The 18479-nt window shown below is 42.6% G+C and overlaps 2 protein-coding genes across 4 annotated transcripts in view; one reads left to right on the plus strand and one right to left on the minus strand.

Moving 5' to 3' along the window:
* The first annotated feature begins 5803 nt into the window (after positions 1–5803).
* Positions 5804–15573, plus strand: LOC133218279 (pyruvate dehydrogenase E1 component subunit alpha, mitochondrial). Its single transcript, XM_061364592.1, has 11 exons — positions 5804–5966; positions 9034–9102; positions 10561–10734; positions 11199–11325; positions 11883–11974; positions 12360–12452; positions 12877–13032; positions 13234–13305; positions 14058–14125; positions 14685–14793; positions 15338–15573. The coding sequence occupies exons 1-11, from the start codon at positions 5889–5891 to the stop codon at positions 15500–15502; spliced, it is 1203 nt and encodes a 400-aa protein (XP_061220576.1). The 5' UTR covers positions 5804–5888; the 3' UTR covers positions 15503–15573.
* Positions 15574–16050: 477 nt separating this feature from the next.
* Positions 16051–18479, minus strand: part of MAP3K15 (mitogen-activated protein kinase kinase kinase 15) — a 101166-nt gene continuing 98737 nt past the window's right edge. For 2 of the 3 annotated variants that reach the window (XM_061364555.1, XM_061364549.1), the window contains 2 exons: positions 17636–17712; positions 16051–16587 (listed from right to left, as the gene is read on the minus strand). In XM_061364555.1, the coding sequence (XP_061220539.1) occupies positions 16467–16587; positions 17636–17712 (198 nt within the window). In that variant the 3' untranslated portion in view covers positions 16051–16466. Of the gene's footprint in view, positions 16588–17635; positions 17713–18479 lie in introns of those variants that run through there. The other variant, XR_009727084.1, reaches the window with a different exon arrangement.

An 18479-nucleotide genomic window follows, 5' to 3' on the forward strand; every position in this document is an offset into this window, starting at 1 on the left:
CTTTTATAAGCATAACATTCTCTCCTATAATTATTTGCAGGTTTTCTGCACATGCATCCAGATGCACACATGCTAAAGCAAGTGGCATCATATCATCACAAAACTAGACTAAGCAAGGGATTAATGAAAATCCTCTAAGGACTGTCTGAGACAATGTGACTTAGTGCAAAATATCTTCAGATCATACAAGTCTGCTAATAAATGGTCATGACACATATCTTGGGGGGGAAGGGGGGGGTGGGAACTTGTGATATATGACTCTTACTGTATACCATAGGACTGGCTTGGATTTTGAAGAGGTTCAAAAGCTTTGCAGATGGAACAGTTGTGTTTCTTTTATGTGGGGAGTGTGAGGAGGAGGGTTGTATAAATTTGACTCTGCTCAAATTTATGGGCTTAATTAAAACCAGATAAACATCAAAGTTATTGAAGTATAAATCTAAACTAGGTACTCCTTCCCTCGAGGGAGCCAGGGGACTGGGGGCAATGGCAACAGACTGGGGGTGCACAGGGAAAGGAAATAAACACCACAGATATAACTGGGGAAGCAGGACGAAGCAGTCACACCCTTTCTAGTGTAACTAGTTTATTTTCAGTTTGTTCCCTTAATATTATACTAACATTGCTTTCTCAAGTAACTAGGCAACATCCAGTGTCCTACTGGTGAAACGGTTTGAGTCACTGCTGCGACTCGGTAGTTTCGGTTGGCTGCCAGAGGCAGCCGAAAGTGCAGAAGCTCGTCCATCCCAGGGCTACACTGCCGCCTCACGGCACTTTTCTACATTGCTCTCTTTTCCTCCTCCAAGGCTCCCAAAAGCCCAGAATTAAAGAATAGTTACCTATGGTTCCACTGGTAAAATAATTTTGACAAAGTCTTTCCTTCTGCCTGTACTATTAAATTTTCTTACTGGCAAGTATAAGGAAATGCAGAATCTCCCACTGAGTCCTGGGAAGATATAAACTGGAGTGGAACAGAGGATCAGAACTCAGAGGTGTTTGTAAAATTGGTAGAGTGGCAAAGACAGGATGTAAATCAGCAGTTTATACCTGGAAGCAGAGAGCAGAATCCAGTAAAGAAAGGGCAGGCAGGGAGCAACAGGTCTGGCAACAATCCTGCAGACAAGAATCTAGAACTGTAGTGGCTCACAAGTGAGTGTTGTTCAAAAATACTCTTCCACTGTGAAAAAGGAGGGTGTTACATACAAATATAAAAACAGGAGTATGATCTGTAAGGTGATGTGAAATAGAACTCAGCAGAATAAGGACATCTGTGCAAAAAAATAAAGTATACTTGGTTTCTTTAAAAACTTTCTATGTACACAGAGGTTTCAACAATGTTTGTTCAGAGCATTTGCTTGGACCTTGCAGACACAAAGTCTAAGACATTGAGTTTGGATAAAACTATACATTTCTATACACCTGAAAGATATATATGATTTCAAAATAAAACAGGACTGAATTAAGTCCCAGACACCACATTTTGGTTTTCACACCAATCAGATCCAGCAACAACAGAAAATACAGCTGCTTTCTTTTTTTCCCACTTTTCAATAAGGTTATGTTGAAATAACTGTACAGTAGTTGGGCTTACCCAGGAGAGTAAAATAACATCTCTTTTCCCCTAGGAGTTTACTATGTAAATGAATACAGCCTTTTATAAAGAAGTGCTTCTCTGGATGTTGCAATATTAATTACTCCTGGGAATAAAAAAAGTAAGCAACATAATGGGAAGCACAGAGGAATGGCATAAAACCATAAATAAATCAAGCATGAAAAATTACATTGTAAATTCATTGGCATCTTGCTACTTCAGTGTTTTCCGAAAAATAGTGCAGGAAAGCAATCAGAATGACAAACAGAAGCATAACATTCTTAATTCATTATTCTGTCACTGCTAGATGCAAAACATCTGGAAGATCCTAGAAAACTCTTTCTCTTCCAAACTCCAATGACTCCAAGGGAAAAAATCTGAAGGATTCTGAAAGAGCAATTAATTGTTCTAATTCCCCCATCAGTGGTGATTGCATGTGTCTCAGTATTTAAAGTGCGTTGGGAGTAGTGCTGCTGTCTGAAGCAGGAACTACTAGAAATGGAGGACAGAATGGAAATTACTCAGAAGAGGGGGGGAAGGAAAAAGAGCAAAATGGAGAGCGAAATTGTTGTGAGAGATGTGGACCTGAGGAAAGGAAGAGTGGAAGAGTGATGAAAGAAACATTTGGGCAAGAAGATGAGATAGGAGAGGACAGGAAGAAAAATGGGAAATGACTCAAATGAAAACTCAAAAGAAGGAATAATGAGAGAAAAATTATTGTTCCCACTGACCAGTTTCAGATAGAGTGTAGTGTATTTCAAACTGAAGGATGCATCTGAAGAGAAGATGGTGACTCTGGTTTTAAAGGTGGAAAAGGAACTAAGGCTACATCTGCTCCCTTTGATAATGTAATATTTCAACTCAATCCCAAGGCAATGTCAGGAGTCATTCACTCCTGAGGACTTTGATTCACTTGTGTGCTCTCCTTTGGAGCTAACTGATAGCTGCCCCTAGGAAGAAGCCAGGGCATGGCCTCGGAGGATCCATGACCATCATGATGAGGCTGCGCCACCATCCTCCACAGGCACTCCTCCAAAACAGGGACAGCTCACCATGCCACTACACAGAATCCTTTGCCACCAAGCATGCAGCACAGTCCCACTGCACAGTGCCATCGAAATACCGTTTGAAAGGGCTACTGTGTTTATTTCAAGCATTTTGAACTAAACAAATACGAACAATAGTTATTATGATTTAAGGGGCCACTGTATGGTGCCACACAGAAGACCCGGGCAAGCACACCATGGTGTGGATGCCCCCAGAGAGCAAATGAGGCTGCAGCAATGTGATCACAACTTGTTCTGCGCCCGGCAGCCACAGGTCAGTCCTCTACACTGCTGCCTTCTGTGAGTTAGAGCTATGGTGCCATGGGAAGAAGAAAAATCAGGCAGCAACCTCCTAACTCCTGAAGTAAGGTGAGGATTGCTTTCACCTGGGGTGAGCTGGGGTGAGTCCTGAATGCTGGATGTTTCCCTCTATTCTTAATCCAATGGCAGACATCTGTAACAGCAGCTGCAATCCGAAAAAGAACATTTTAGGATCACACCCAGAACAATAGGAAACAATGGGCTTTGGCCAACTGCCCCGCAACACACCCTTGATGCGGTAATACTAAAGTCACCCATGGCAAGGTGCTCCATTATGAAATATGACATAAACATCTTCCATTAAATTATTTTCTATGGTCATTCTCTGCTTCTGATTTGATTATGTTTTCATTGCTTACCTCATGCATGAATTACGTTCTGAGTTAATTTTCTGTGGGGAAACTCAATAATTTCAGGATCTTCTAAGAGGTTTTAATGGAGAAAACACATGAATATTAACGGAATACCATGAAAAGTAAAAAAGATGCAGAGGTAATGTAGATCAATGCTTTACTATATTTCCAGGGAGGAAAAGATGGATCCTTTCCCAACAGAAGTAACTATTTCCTATGACTACTAGAAATGTAATAAAGTATCAATCTGCAAATGAATAATTATAAAAGCTGCTTTGCTTTTTTCTTTCATGTGGAGAAGGAACAGGTAATGACACTGAACTTGAAATAAGCTACACTGCATTCTTTCGTAGTAATAATGATTCTTCCTTTGATCAGAACCATGTCCAAAGTTAACAACTGTTCATAGAACTCTTGAGACCTTTACTTCAACAGGTTGCTTGGTGAACTGACGCGTGGATTTACCACAAACTTTGTGTCTCACATACTTTGCTCTTTATTCTCTTGAGCTGGCAGAAAAAAAGAAGCGAATCTTGCAGATAGCAGGAGTTTCCCCATCCCAGATTCCATTAGTCCTTGCTATAAACTTGAGCGGGCGAGCAGAACACTAAAAGCATCTGTGCTTCATGAGTCACACCAATATAACCGGTGTGTGCATGAACACCATCAGTGCACATGAATCCATCAGTAGTCTTTCCAGGACTGTGCAATACTGATTGATAAATCAGTAAAATTTATTTATAAAAGTGAAGGTTATAAACTTCCGGACAGTGACAGTTACGCTGCTCAGAAATGGTCTGGGGCCTCTGGGGCTGTTGCTGTACCTTGGCAGCCCTGGGGAAAGCTGCACACAGACCTTCCAGATAATGCTTTCTCTAGCTGTAGAGCCACTCCTTGCCTGTAGAATATTTCCAGTGAGTCTGTGCTGCCTTCCAAGTGGGGAAGTGCTGAAGACTAAAGACAGCTTAGGAAAAGGACGGGAGATTTCAAGTAGATACTAGAAAGAAGTTCTTTACTGTGAGGGTGGGGAGGCACTGGAATGTGTTGCCCAGAGAAGTTGTGGCTGCCCCATCCCTGGCAGTGTTCAAGGCCAGGTGGGACACAGCTTTGGAAGCAACCTGGTCTACTGGGAGGTGTCCATGCCCATGGAAGGGGCTTGGAACTAGATGATTTTTAGGTTCTTTCCAACCCAAACTGCTCAGAAACTGTGGTTCTCTATGATTCTATGATTCTTTGTAGTATCTGTCTACAGAGATGGCTACCCACTTTGCATTACTGATAATATGAGGAAGAAATCACATTGGCCTCCAATGTCCTGTGTAATAGAACAGGTGGACAGCTAAAGAAGGAGGTGAATGGTGCAGTGGGGATCTAGATGAAGCTGTGTTTTGGAAATTAGTTGCCCACTTTCCATTCTACCAGAGGGAGGCTGCAGATGTAGTTTGAAGAACACATTTTCAGTGCCACTTACGCCTTAAACATTTACCACTTCAGCTGCGAATACACTGAGCTCTGCCCAACCCTTACGACTCACCAGACACAAGCATTTGTGACGCCAACAGGAGAACAGAGTTTACTTTCTGCTGTATTTTTGTTGTGTGTTTTTTTTTTTTGTTGTTGTTGTTGTTGTTGTTTTTGGTTGGCTCATTGGGTTTTGTTTTTGGGGTTGCTTTTTTATTTTTGGTGGGGGGAAGGGAGAGTAGAGGTGCTACCTTTCAGCTGGATCTATTGTGTCCAGGTGCACTTGTGCAGCTGCTGGTGTCAGCACTGCTCAGGGAAGCAGCAGGGGTGGGAGCCCACAGTCAGGCATGGGGCCAGGACAGTAACATGAGCAATTAACCTGGTCTGGGCACTCCACTGCAACCCAATGGGGAACCTCAGTGTGAGCCTTTCAAGCTGCTAGCACGACAAGGGAAGCTGGCTGGAAAGATCACACCAAGTACAATGAGAGAACGCTTCAACATTTTATTACATTTCGACTTTCTGGTGTATTTCCCAGGAATGGCTATCTCTTAAATTAAAAGGAAGCGTTTTAACACTTCAGTTACTTTATGCATATAAAAACCAGTCAGGGAACTCTCTCGCAAGGACCAACTGATACCTATCAGAGCAGGAAATACCTGTGTCACAGCTCCAAGCCATGGCCACCCGAGGCAGTACCTACAGCTGGGGAGGGTGGCACGGCTGGGGGAAGCAATGACATGCCCAGTTTTCGTGTCAGGCTGGCCAAGATCAGCATGAATCCAGCTAAGGTGTCTAGACTCCACGGTTTCTGAACAAATTAAGTATTTTCACAGTTAACGCCCGGCTCACACACTCGCCAAAGCCGTCACCCAGGGCTCCCGAGCTGGAATAGATCATGACCCGGCCCGATACCGGGCAAGGCAGCACCACAGCACTCCCCCAACCCTCCCTTCCTCCATCTCCGACCTCCGCACATGCGCACAGCGGCGGAGGCACGTAGGCGAGCGACTCCCGGCAGCCCCTTCGGGAAGTGCTGGGCCTGGGAGGAGCGGGCGGCTGAAGGAGAGTCGGGGACGGGGGCAGCGGCAAGGTAACAACGCCTGTCCCCGCTCCATGCGCAAGATGTTGTTGGCCGTGCTCTCCCGGGTGCTGCAAAGTCCGGCGGCTGCTGCTGCCGCCGCCGGAAAACCGGTGAGTTTGGTCATTACCTGCCCGGCCGGAACGCAGGAGGCCAACGGGCGCTGGCGCGCGTCCCTCTACATAGGGGGTAGGCAAGGCCCGGGGAGCGGAATGCCGGTGCTGCCTCTGCCGTCAGTGGGGGGAGGTGTGGGTCGTGCTGGGGTACGACGAGGACGGGCCATGGCCGGTAGGCCCGGCTGCCGCGGCGGGACCGTGGGTCTGCCCTTGCAAAATAGCCCGGGTGTAACGGCGAAAATTAAAGCGGGTAGAAGAATTTTTAAAAATGCTTATAATTTGGTTTAGATTTGTGCTTTTTTTTTTTATTGTTTTTTACTGTGTACTGTGTGTAAAATACCGCCTGAAAATAAAATGGTTGCTGCGTGCAGGAGCTGGCTTGATCAGTGCATCCGATAAACGCGTGTGTGTGAGGCAGGGACCCGCACAGGGCCGTCGCTTCTTCCCGACGTGCCAATTTCTGGCAGCCGTGGCCCTGGAGGCGCGGCTGGTGGTGGTACAGGAGGGCAGAGGACGGGTTACCCTGCCCAGGGCCTCTGTCAGCACTCGCTGTAACCTTAGACCTTAAACTAGCGATAGTGTGTGTGCCTTTAGCATAGTAGAATAAACCAGACTATTCTAATTTACTAACACATAGATAGAAAGGAACGTTGGGTTAGTGGGGGAAGGAACATCATGGGACTGATAACAACTTAGAAAGACAGTAAGTAAGACTAAGGATGCTAGTCTTCAAGATAACAGAACGGTGCCCAGCGTGGAGCAAGACTGGAATAGAACAGAAGCAAGGACATACAAGCTGCTAACTAGTACCTTGCAAGCATGTGCAAGCACTGAGGTCATTCAGTAAACACAGTGAGGAAGACTATGGACAGCCACCAAAGACAGCCCCTCAGCAAGAAAGTGCATGTGTAATTAGGATGCAAATATTATAATTAATTCCCAGGAAAACTATGAATATGCATGAGCATGCTAAATATATAGCCACTGTCTGCAAGTATTGGGTGCACTCACCTTTGCGAAATGATTTACATGTGAGCCCAGTACTGCAGTAAAGAAGGCCTGCTTTCTAAAGCTTCAAATTGAGTCTTAGGGAATTTCTGTGATTGACTTTTAGGGTAGCAGTGCCCTGTGATCTCTTTGCTATTTATTTTTTGTATCTGTATAACATGTTTTGATTTGTTTCTGAAACCCTTTTCTGACCTCTTGGCTTTGATTTGTTTTATCTATATATATTTTGACTATCAGCACAGGTTAGATCCTAAACAGGCAGTAAACATATTCTTCTTGTTCCATTTGAAATTCATCCATCTGACCTTTTGAGCTGCTTCACCTTTCTTTGCTCAAACAACATTCCCTTTTCATATCTCCCTGCTTTTTTTTTTTTTTCCATGTTTTGGTTGATTGGTTTGTTTTTTCATTAGTGAGTCATTTCCGGTGTTTTAACTCTTGTGTATGAAAAAATCATACTTTTACATCTTCATTCTCCTTATTCCATTATAATGACTGTGGTCATGAGGAAAAATTAACCCCGCTGAAAAAAAAAAAAGTTGTCAAGATCCAGTCAGTGTGAAAGAGTACTATTTGGTAATTGGAAGTAGCTCACTTTTTGCCCTGGAGAGCAAGTCTGTCGCTGCATCTCTGTTCTGAAGTAGCTCACTTACCTGAGCATTAAGTTCTTGTGGAAAAGCAGCTAGGTGACTGGATTTGTGAGAATCAAACATGAGAGCAGATTTACCAGATGTTCCTGTGTCTGTTGGGACTATGGATCTAAAAGTTTTCCTTTTTTTTACTTCTTTCTTCCAAATGCTGCTAACCTAGGGAGCCGTTAGTGAGGTAAGGCCTAAGTCAGTCTTAAAAAGGTTCAGTTTTGATATGTGCACTGGCCATGTATTTAGAACTTTTGTACAGCCTCGTCAGTGTTGCTTTTATGTTGTATTCAGGGCAAGGGGGTTCTGGCTCATCTATAGATCTGTCCTTCCAATCTCAGCCCTTCTGTGCTTTTGGGAATCCCAAACTCTTGATTTACTTCCAGCTGTAGAAGTAAAAGAGATTTTCTTCACTGATAATACTGACACTTTGGGGTAAACAGTGTAGAAACTTGGTATAAATTTAAAACTTAATCTGATAAAGAGGTTGGTCCTGACTTCTAAATCAAATATGCAACCAAGTAGGTAACCAAGAGGGATTGAGAAATGCCTCTTGGCTTTTTTCCAAGCCTCACAGCTATCAGTCAGACCTTTTTTTGGAAACTGACCTGGACATTCTCAAAGTATCACAATAACCAACCTTCAGCTTAATGTGTGTGAATTGCATCATAAAAGAAGCTACTGAAAATTGTGTGTAACTCCATGAGCAACACAGTTTTGCTGGTAAAGGTGTAGTGCATTCCTTATGGTGTGGCCACAGTGCATGCACAGACAGATGAACATCCTGTGCAGTGCTGCAGTGAAACATACTGAAGTAATTTAGAAATACCAGATATTCATAAGTCAGTGACCTGTGTTCATTCTTTAGGACAGAACAGTAGTAGATTTTTAAATATCCTTTGTACCTCCCCACTGCTGTGTCACACTTCATGTTGTTCTGTATTTCATGTCTCCTCAGGTATGTCACCTTTTATGTTTCTATATAATTTTTAAGTAGTAGCCATGCTGTTACCCACTGAAGCAATATTCCCCTTCATTGTCACTGCCTTGCATCCCCCCAGCTGGGGGGGGGGGGGGGGAGGAAGGGTGGGAGTGATTTGTTTTTCCAAATAATTTTTTATTCTGTTGAGACAAAATTCCAGTCAGCGCTGAGAGCCGTCAAAATCTGCATTGGTTGTCTCTACTCATGCAAGCAATCTGGCATGTGAAGGGAAAAGTAATCATTTTTCTGGGTTGATGATCTTCACAGTCTTTTGAAACTAAATGTTTTCATTTTAGATCTGGTGAGTTTAATTCACAAGATATTTCAGTTTGGGAGTACTGTTAGAAATTATTTGAGAATTTGCTTTTGCTTGATAAACATATTTAAATATTGTTCATGTGTGCTTTGTGTTTTTTTTGTTGGTTTTGTTTTTAAGGCCTCTCGAGTGATGGTAGCATCACGTAACTATGCAGACTTTGCAAATGAAGCTACATTTGAAATTAAGGTAAAGAAGCTGAACATTTAATACCGGAATTGTGACTGTGTGTGTTGTAGATCCTAACGTGATGGACTTGGCCCCTTTTTCAATTACAAAGCTACTGTTTGAATTTCCAGACCAAACTCCTTGCTGTCTGGCTTGATTTCTAAATGCAGCTGGAGCTGCCTTGCTTTGCTGTATGTAGTAACATTAGTTGTTTCTTAAGAATGTGGTACTTTGCAGCTGTGAGAGTTCAATGCAGCTGTGAGCATGGAGTCACAAAGGTGCCTAAGAACCTTTTCTAAGGGAAGAGTACTGATGTTTCTCTACTTGTTTTAAAATCTGCATCCCAGATGTGCAGCTGATTGAGGTCTGTATGGATTTTTGAGGAAATCGTACAGGACCCATTTTTAGTGATTAACTTGGTGCTGTCCAAAAAGTATGTTTGTTCTATTCTGTCACCTTCTGCTGTGGCTAGTATGTAGAAAAAAAAGTGATGCTCCTATTGGCAGTAGTAGCTTTTGTGATTCAGGAATTAATAAAAGAAAATCTGGAAGAAGTTCTTTAAATTTCCTTCGATCTGCTGAGTTTCTGTGCCTGTAAAGTACTGAAATTGTTGCACAGGTGGAAGGGAGGGAAAAGAAGTTGATATGAAAAGTCTTTTCTCAGTAGATACAAGGTTTAATGTTTGAAGTTGTACAGACTCCTACATTTCTTGAGTAGCGTTCTTGAGTGGTGTGCTCATGTGTTATATCCAGTTCCCCTAGGTGCCAGCAGATTTGCTCTGGTGGGACTTTTGCTTTAATGTAAGCTATCTTTGTCCAACGTAGCAGTGTTTTGTCCCTTTAATTGCATGGATGGAGTAATTTGTTTGAATTGTTCCACCGAGCTTGACTGCTTTATAATTCTTTAAATTTCATTTATTCTGTATGGGTGCCTAAAGTGAGACCTCCCTCAGTGCAGTCCGTCGTCTAGGAGTGAAGTTGTGCCATACACGTGGTGGTTTGACTGGCAGGGGGGCTGGTGCAGCTGCGGTTTGTTACCGCTTGGTGCGGGTGGTGGTAGAAGAGATGAAGTCCTGTCTTAGAGCCAGATCTTACAAACTGATTCACAAAGGAAACTATATCATGTCTTCACTAAGCCTCTGTAGCTCTTACCAAGTATTTAGCCTGCAGCAACCATGGAAACATGCCTTTCCCAAGTTTTGTGAGGGCTGTATTTCATCTCCTGATAGTAGGAACTACGAGACTTCATTTTGTGAGTGGAAATCTGCCTTTAGTAGAACTAAAGTTTTTATTTCCCTAAATTTGGAAATAGCACACAAACCTTATGCTTATTTTGACCTATGAATTCAAGTTTTGCTGGCTTTCCCTTTTTTTAAAGCCTATTACACTGTATTTGAAAATAGGACATTGTAAAAACTATGTGATACTCGTAAATAGGACAGATTACTTTCAAGAAATAATTACATGTTCAACTTTGCAGAAATGTGACCTTCATCGCCTAGAAGAAGGCCCCGGTACCACCACAGTGATGACTCGAGAGGAGGGGCTCCACTACTACAAGACAATGCAGTCCATCCGACGCATGGAGCTGAAGGCTGACCAGCTGTACAAGCAGAAGATTATTCGTGGCTTCTGCCACTTGTACGATGGCCAGGTAAGAGTACCTTTTTTTTCCCCAGGGATTTTTTATTGTCTTACCTTACTTAATGTAGGGATTTGACTAGAGTGGAGAATAAATCTAGATGTGCAGTGTCTGAAGTAGTAGTTGGATTCATGAGGTAGTTCATTGTTTCTTGAAAAACAATGTCTTGGCACACAGGGGAATGCCTGAAATCTTGGGATAGCAATAGGAAGAGAGAGACGGCAAGGTGCATCTGAAGATCAGCTGAATGAGAGGAATGAGCAACTGCAGCATAGTAAAATCAGTGCATTTGGAGGCTCACATCCTTGTCCTCAAGCAGTGTCTGGTAGATCGTGTGGCCACTGTAAAACAACAGCCAGTTAGTACTGCTGTTTCGATGTATGGGGGGAGTCATAGCTAGCCCTGGCCACACTGCTGGCTGTGGATGTTTGCTTTTCTTCACTGCTAAATTGACTTTTTTTTTTTTGTTGTAACAGGAGGCTTGCTGCGTAGGGATTGAAGCTGCCATAAAGCCTACAGACCATGTGATAACAGCTTACAGGGCTCATGGCTTTACCTATACACGAGGAGTGCCTATTCGAGAAATTCTCACTGAACTTACAGGTTTGTGCTCAGTAAAAGGAGAAGGATTTGCATGCTGCTGTACTTGTGGCAGAATGTGTTAGTACAATCGAAAATGATGTTGATGCACAATGTCTGCTGAGGCATCAGAAGCAGTTTAGTTTTAATTTTACAGTGTTATGATGCAACCACGTTTTACTATAAGACTTAAGTCCTAAGGAATATTTAAGTGCTTGCAGTTCAAAAGCACAAACTCAGAGGACTTCTCTTGATAGCATATGTTGTATTTATTGTGTTGCAGAGACTTGAACGTAGGTAGAGCACTGAAACTTCTTGGTTGCTTGTAAAAGTTCTTCTTAATCTCATTCTGTATTTCCTGAATTAGGTTTCCTTTACTTTTCTCTTTCACCCTTGTATTTGTTTTATGATATATTTAAGTGTAAACACTTCGGGGAATGGCTGTTGTTTCTTAAATCCACATAGATGTAATGATAACAACTTGGTCTTACTGTTAGTGCCTTTAGGAACTGAATTAGATATTCCCATTTGCATAGGATTTTTCCTTTGGAAAAGTACATTGCTTGTTATTCATGTTACAGGGCGAAAAGGAGGATGTGCAAAGGGAAAAGGAGGATCAATGCATATGTACACCAAAAACTTCTATGGTGGAAATGGAATTGTTGGTGCTCAGGTATATACATGACTTCTGCTTCAAAACACAAGTTGAATGTGGCTCCTGTCCTCTATCAGTGTTTCAGTGTTTGTGGTGTGAACTTCTATGCAGCCACCATTGTTCTGAGGCTGTTAAATTTATGATGTCTTTATTCTGTTTTGCTCACTGTTCAGTAATCTGGAGCAAAGATGTATCACACTGAGATATGTGTAAGCGATGTGTGAATTTTAGCTGTAGTAGAGATTGGCACAAATGGAAGTGAGTTGGTAGTTCCCTACTGACTACGTGTATGCTGAGCGGATCTCTGATAGTGTAAATGTCTCTTCACAATTCACAAGCTGCCTATCTCCAGCTCCTTTAAACATTGCTGTAAAATGGTGTTTTTTCCTGTACTCTGTGATAGGTTCCTCTTGGAGCTGGGATTGCACTGGCCTGTAAATACTTTGGTAAAAATGAAATCTGCATGGCCTTATATGGGGATGGCGCAGCCAATCAGGTAAATCCGCTTTGTCTGGTGTGGTGTGGTGAGGAGGAGAGGGGCTGTTGGTGATCTGTTTTTGTTCTGTGAACTGTGAACTCTGTCTTTCCACCAAGTAGTGGGGAGCACCTCTTGCCCTCTCTGGGTAATGCTGTCGCCCAGGCAGTATCTGACTTGGAGCTTCTGCTCTGATTGTGTGTTGGGCTTTCTGCTGAGAGTATACTTTACTAGAAAGAGACAACTAATGCATATAAAAGCAATCCTAGAGAGGGAAGGGTATGCAAACCCTTAGTTCTACAGCTCACTGCAGTTTTTCTTAGGGCTTTTGTTGTGAAGTGTTGTGCACTGAGGTAAACTTCATGTAGGTGACCAGGCACCTTGCGTATTTGGTGCCTGAAGGCTGAGCTCCCTGTCCAGATGCAACTTGTTCTTTTCCTTTCAGGGCCAGATATTTGAAACATTTAACATGGCTGCCTTGTGGAAGTTGCCTTGTATTTTTGTCTGTGAGAATAACCGGTATGGAATGGGAACTTCAGTTGAAAGAGCGGCAGCCAGTACCGACTACTATAGAAGAGGGGACTTCATTCCAGGTATCAGGGTGAGTACAGACACTGTTGGTTTTTTTGTGCAGGAGCAAGGGCATGCACAAATGTATGTATTTATTTATACATTAATTTATAAATTTTTTTTAAATACAGGAAAATTTACAACTGAATTCATGTTGTGCTTGTGGAAGTGCTGAAATTGGAAGTTTGGGCTTTGGCATTTTTTTGCCTCAATGTGTAGTTTCTGTTTTCAGGTGGATGGCATGGATGTTCTCTGTGTTCGAGAAGCAACAAAGTTTGCTGCTGAGCACTGCAGATCTGGCAAAGTAAGTCTGTAGTCATTCCTTTTCCATAGGTGAAATTCTTAGCCATATTACTGCTGTATTAAAAAGTTCTTCATTGAGTGACATGCAAGTGGTATCAAACATTTAAAATAGATGTCTTTATCCCGATGCTCTGACATCTTTTTCTGCAGTTCTCCTCCAGTTAAATTTTGTTGTGAAAGGTGTCCTGGCTGTCAGGCAGTTGTTGTCTTTGAAGAGATAAATTAGGGGAAGCATGAAGGAACATACTGGTAATTCCATATTTACACAGATGTAAATCGGCATTAGCAGGTGAATCAGCATTAGTGTCTTGTCACCCAAGTACGATACACCGGGTTTGCAGGGTTTTTAATATTTGGTGAAATAATGCTTGCACTGGGAATGTACAACAGAAAAAGAACAGGGTTTGTGCAGAAGAAAAGGGTTTTGTGAGTTCCAACCTGGCAGTGAAACAATTGGCATTTGGAAATAGTCTGACTAATGGTGGAAGGGCCCTGGGAGGGAAGAAGTTATTTAATGCTGCTCAGTAAGAATCTGAGAATAAAAGTTTACGTTATCAACCTATACTTTCATTTGAAAAGAGTGAAGCTTTATTTTACTAGTTGTGGTAGTACTGTGAAAATTAAATGGAGAAAAACACTGAGTTACAATCATGGTGCATTTCACCTATAGCAAATACTTGCTGCTATAGCCACATAATTGGTCCCTTAAGGTGGTTACATGCTCTGTGCTGGTTTGTTTTTTTACTTTTTAAGGGTCCTATTGTGATGGAGTTACAGACCTACCGTTACCACGGCCATAGTATGAGTGACCCTGGAATAAGGTACTGGCATGTTCTTGGCATTCACTGAAACAACTAAGTAGTGATGGTCAAAATCCTGAAACTCTTAGACTGCATCTTTAAATGTGTTACGAAGCTCATATAAAGGTTATGATGAAACTGCGATAGACAACTCTGAGCACAAAGTCAAACTTTTGCACTTTTTATTAATGAATTCTGCTTTTAGCGTAGTTACAGTGTGTGATTTGGAAGTATGCAGCAAGTCATCTAGCTTAATAATCTAGCATCATCACCCGAGGGGTGATGTGAGGGAGGAAATGTAGCCTCTTGTGGGAATTGCCTCAGGCTGGGATTGCTCTCTTTCCCCTACTTACACTACATTCATTTCTGGAGCTATGGTAGCTCGGTTACCACTTACACATCTAAGGAATGTTCTAGATGTAGCTGTGCCACCCTCTGAGTGATGAGCTTCACTGTATTTTCATTGCGTTCCTGACGATTCTTTGTTCACGCCTTTCTAAGAGTGAGCTGCATCCAGAACCTTGCCTCTGGTCAAGGACACTTCTGAAGCAGTTCATGTCTCTCTTTCTCTTGGTCCTAGCTATCGCACTAGGGAAGAAATCCAAGAAGTGAGAAGCAAAAGTGATCCCATTACTTTGCTGAAGGACAGAATGGTCAACAATAACCTGGCTAGCATTGAAGAATTAAAGGTATGGCCTTTAGTTGCCATATAAGCAAGCTCTGGAGGATTTGAGGTGGTGCTGAGGAAGGCTGTGTGCATGGGAGATCATCTTTCAGTTACAGCTCTTGTTATATGTAAATGTAGAAGTCAAAACTACCGAGCCATTCTCAACTACCTAGGAAGGGGGTAAAAGTCTGAAAGAGAAATTGTCAACAGTGAATAATCCCCATGAAGGAGCCAGGAGTCCTCTAAGTAAATGTTATAAATACCTTCATCAGCTGTGTTTAATAAAACCCCCAAATTGCCTCTGACCCTCTCAGTGGTTTGCAGAATCAGAACAGAAACTGTAGAAGATCAGTGGGGTCATATTCCTCAGGCAGTAAGGTATAGGTACTGTCCAAAAGGCACAAAAAGCTGCAGTTTAGCAGAGAGGGGTTTCTCACAGGTTTTTCATCTATGTTTGTAAACAGCATTAACACTAGTTCTGACCAACACTTCATCATTGTGTTTAAATTCAGAATTAAGGTGCTTTATCTGAACTGCCTTCTAATCAGCATCCATTCTTGGTTTAGGATATTGATGTGGCAGTAAGGAAGGAGATTGAGGAAGCAGCTCAGTTTGCTACCACTGACCCAGAGCCACCACTGGAGGAGCTCTGTCACCACATCTACTTCAATGAGCCACCCTTTGAAGTGCGGGGCCCAAACCAGTGGATAAGCTACAAGTCTACCAGCTAAAGGACTTTATACTGTCATAATTTATTCATAAGTGAATATATTTACAGGAACTTAAATCATGGGATAGCTAGGGTTGGAAATGGTCTCTAGATCATTTTCTTCCAACCCCTCTCCCATGGACACCAAACATTAACCATGTCACCCAAGGCTCTGTCCAACCTGGGCTTGAACACTGCCAGGGGTGGATCATTCAGAGCTTCCTTGGGAAACTCAGACATGGCTCAGAAATAACCCATAAGCTTATTTAAAATCTCTTTCCAATGAGGAAGTGTGTTCCAATCCATCTCAGTTTGGATGTTGTTAAACATGCTGAATGTTGTTTCGGGAGTTAAAGCAGCAGCTTACTGAAATTGCTTTGCATCTGCTTTATCAACTTGTCTTTGGACTTATATACAGTTCAAAAAAAATAAACTTCAACACCGCTCACCTCGTAGTGTGTTTACTTTGTTTCTTGATGAACCATTTTCCTCCCAAGACCTCCAGAAATGCCCTTTAGATGCTATGGGTTTGCTGCAGGAATGTTAATAAAGGAAGACATTGCACCAGGCTTTTCTTAGGAGTTCTGTGAAGGCAGCTTTAATACAAACGTTTTATACTGACATGTGGGAAAAGGTGCCATGAGCTCTGGCACATCCCCTCCCTGCTCCAACCGCCAGAGCTGTAACATGTTAAAGTTCAGAGTTTTCACAATGCTAAAGCCAATTCAAGTGTGTGGTACCCAGTTTGCAGAAAAGGTGAGGTTTTTTTCCTCAGCTAATGCTTTAGGTTACAGTGACAAGCATTTGACTTCTGCATTACTCTGTCAGAAATAATTTAAGTGCACTGACACTGACCTAAAAGCTGTGCTAGTCACTGTGTGTTACACTGAAGGTCAAACAAGCTACATCGCCGTGCAAAACCTGCAAGGCCACTGTACAGCCATGTATATATACATCTAATAATTTAAGTGTAGGGAATGCAGTTTTCATTTGTTTATTCCCATGTCATGTTCTTCTTCTGAGGCATGAACCACCGGTGCAGAGGTCTTGCCAGATGTTTGTCGGTGGTTTAATATTGCATTCCAAATCCTGCAGAGAAGACCACCCCTGTATGAAGGAGAATAGACGGGTGTTATGGTTGAAGCCCAGATGTAAACCAGACCATGCAGTCTCTGTCTTCCCCCTTCCCCTCCCCCACCCCAGCTCCCGGAGGGATGGGGAGGAGAATGTAACTCCCACTGGTGGACATAAGAGCAGTCCAGTAACTAAGATATAACACAAACCACTGCTGCTACCACCAATAATAACAATGATAAGGGAAATAACAAGGGAAGAGAATACAACCACTCACCACCTGCCGACCAGTACCCAGCCCAACCGAGCAGTGATCTAGCCCTTCGGGGTAACTGCCCCCAGTTTACATCCTGGGCATGAGGTGCTTTGATATGTAATGCCCCTTTGGTTAGTTTGGGTCAGGTGTCCAGTCTCTGTTTCCTCCTGGCTTCCCCTCCTTCCTGGCAGAGCATGAGACTCAAAGTCCTTGCTCACAGTGAACATTACTGAGCAGCAACTAAAAACATCAGTGTTATCAGCACTGTTCCCAAGCTTAAAGTCAAAAAAACAGCACTGCGCCAGCTACTAAGGAGGAGAAAAATGACAGCTACTGCTGAACCCAGGACGAGAAGCATTAGGGAGAACTTCCTCATCTTCTTTAACGTTAGCAAGAAGTAAAACCTAGAAATCCCAAGGCTGTACTGGTTATGACACTACATACTTCCCTGACGTGGCAGCTAAATCTCTTCCAGGTCAGCCAGGGGCTGACTGACATAGTGATGATGAAAGGACTTGAGTCAAGGAGCAGGCACAGCAAGTGATGGATGCCTGCTATCCCTTTGATTACATTATCCTGAAGGGTGCAGAAATAACTCCCAACTTTGACAAATGCCCAAACATAGATAGCTTGAAGCACCGGAGGTGCAGGTGTTTCGCTGCATCAGTTCAGATGTGAAAAACATCAACAACAAACCTGTGATGAAATTTGCAGCAGTTGCAACTGACGGGTCACTGATTATTTCAGTAACTGAACTTCTGAAGAAGGTTTTTACAATCTACTTCAATTACAGTCTCACCAGGGAACTAAGAAATACTTCCTTACCGCAGCTGAAGGTAGCGCAGGTCATCCTTAGTGATATCATTAAGGACAGCATTTAGTGTATAATCTTCTTCAGCAAACTAAAAGGCAAATTCATTCCCAAGTTAACGTTCCCTTGTTGAAGCAAACTGCTAATACTGACTACAGTGACCTTTTTTTAAAGGTGTGGGGTTTGGGAGATTATTTGTTGTTTTGTGGGTTTTTTTAATAGCATGTGAGTCTGCTCCTTCTTGTTTTAGCCAGTTCATGAGCTCAGGGTCTGCATTAACTCTCAAAGAATTTTGATAGAGCAATTAATTGTTCTAATTCCCCCATCAGTGGTGATTGCATGTGTCTCAATATTTAAAGTGAGTTGGGAGTAGTGTTGCTGTCTGAAGCAGGAACTACCAGAAATGGAGGACAGAATGGGAATTAATTAGAAGGGGAGGAAGGAAAAAGAGCAAAATGGAGAGAAAGCTTGTTGTGAGAGATGTGGACCTGAGGAAAGGAAGAGTGGAAGAGTGACAAACATTTGGGCAAGAAGATGAGATAGGAGAAGACAGGAAGAAAAATGGGAAATGACTCAAATGAAAACTCAAAAGAAGGAATAATGAGAGAAAAATTATTGTTCCCACTGACCAGTTTCAGATAGAGTGTAGTGTATTTCAAACTGAAGGATGCATCTGAAGAGAAGCTGGTGACTCTGGCTTTAAAGGTGGAAAAGGAACTAAGGCTACATCTGTTCCCTTTGATAATGTAATATTTCAACTCAATCCCAAGACATTGTTGCCAGTCATTCACTCCTGAGGACTTTGATTCACTTGTGTGCTCTCCTTTGGAGCTAACTGATAGCTGCCTCTAGGAAGAA

The sequence above is a fragment of the Neopsephotus bourkii genome, unplaced genomic scaffold (genome assembly GCF_033783945.1).
Source record: "Neopsephotus bourkii isolate Nb327-2 ecotype Australia unplaced genomic scaffold, CSIRO-AGI_Nbou_v1 NB_1234, whole genome shotgun sequence".
Classification (NCBI taxonomy): domain Eukaryota; kingdom Metazoa; phylum Chordata; class Aves; order Psittaciformes; family Psittacidae; genus Neopsephotus; species Neopsephotus bourkii.

Excerpts from the sequence above, each read along its gene's own strand:
- LOC133218279 (XM_061364592.1), top strand. The coding sequence starts at position 5,889 with ATGCGCAAGATGTTGTTGGCCGTGCTCTCCCGGGTGCTGCAAAGTCCG. Across the intron at positions 13,306-14,057 it reads AGCACTGCAGATCTGGCAAA|GGTCCTATTGTGATGGAGTT; the intron begins GTAAGTCTGTAG and ends TTACTTTTTAAG. Across the intron at positions 14,126-14,684 it reads ATGAGTGACCCTGGAATAAG|CTATCGCACTAGGGAAGAAA; the intron begins GTACTGGCATGT and ends TCTTGGTCCTAG.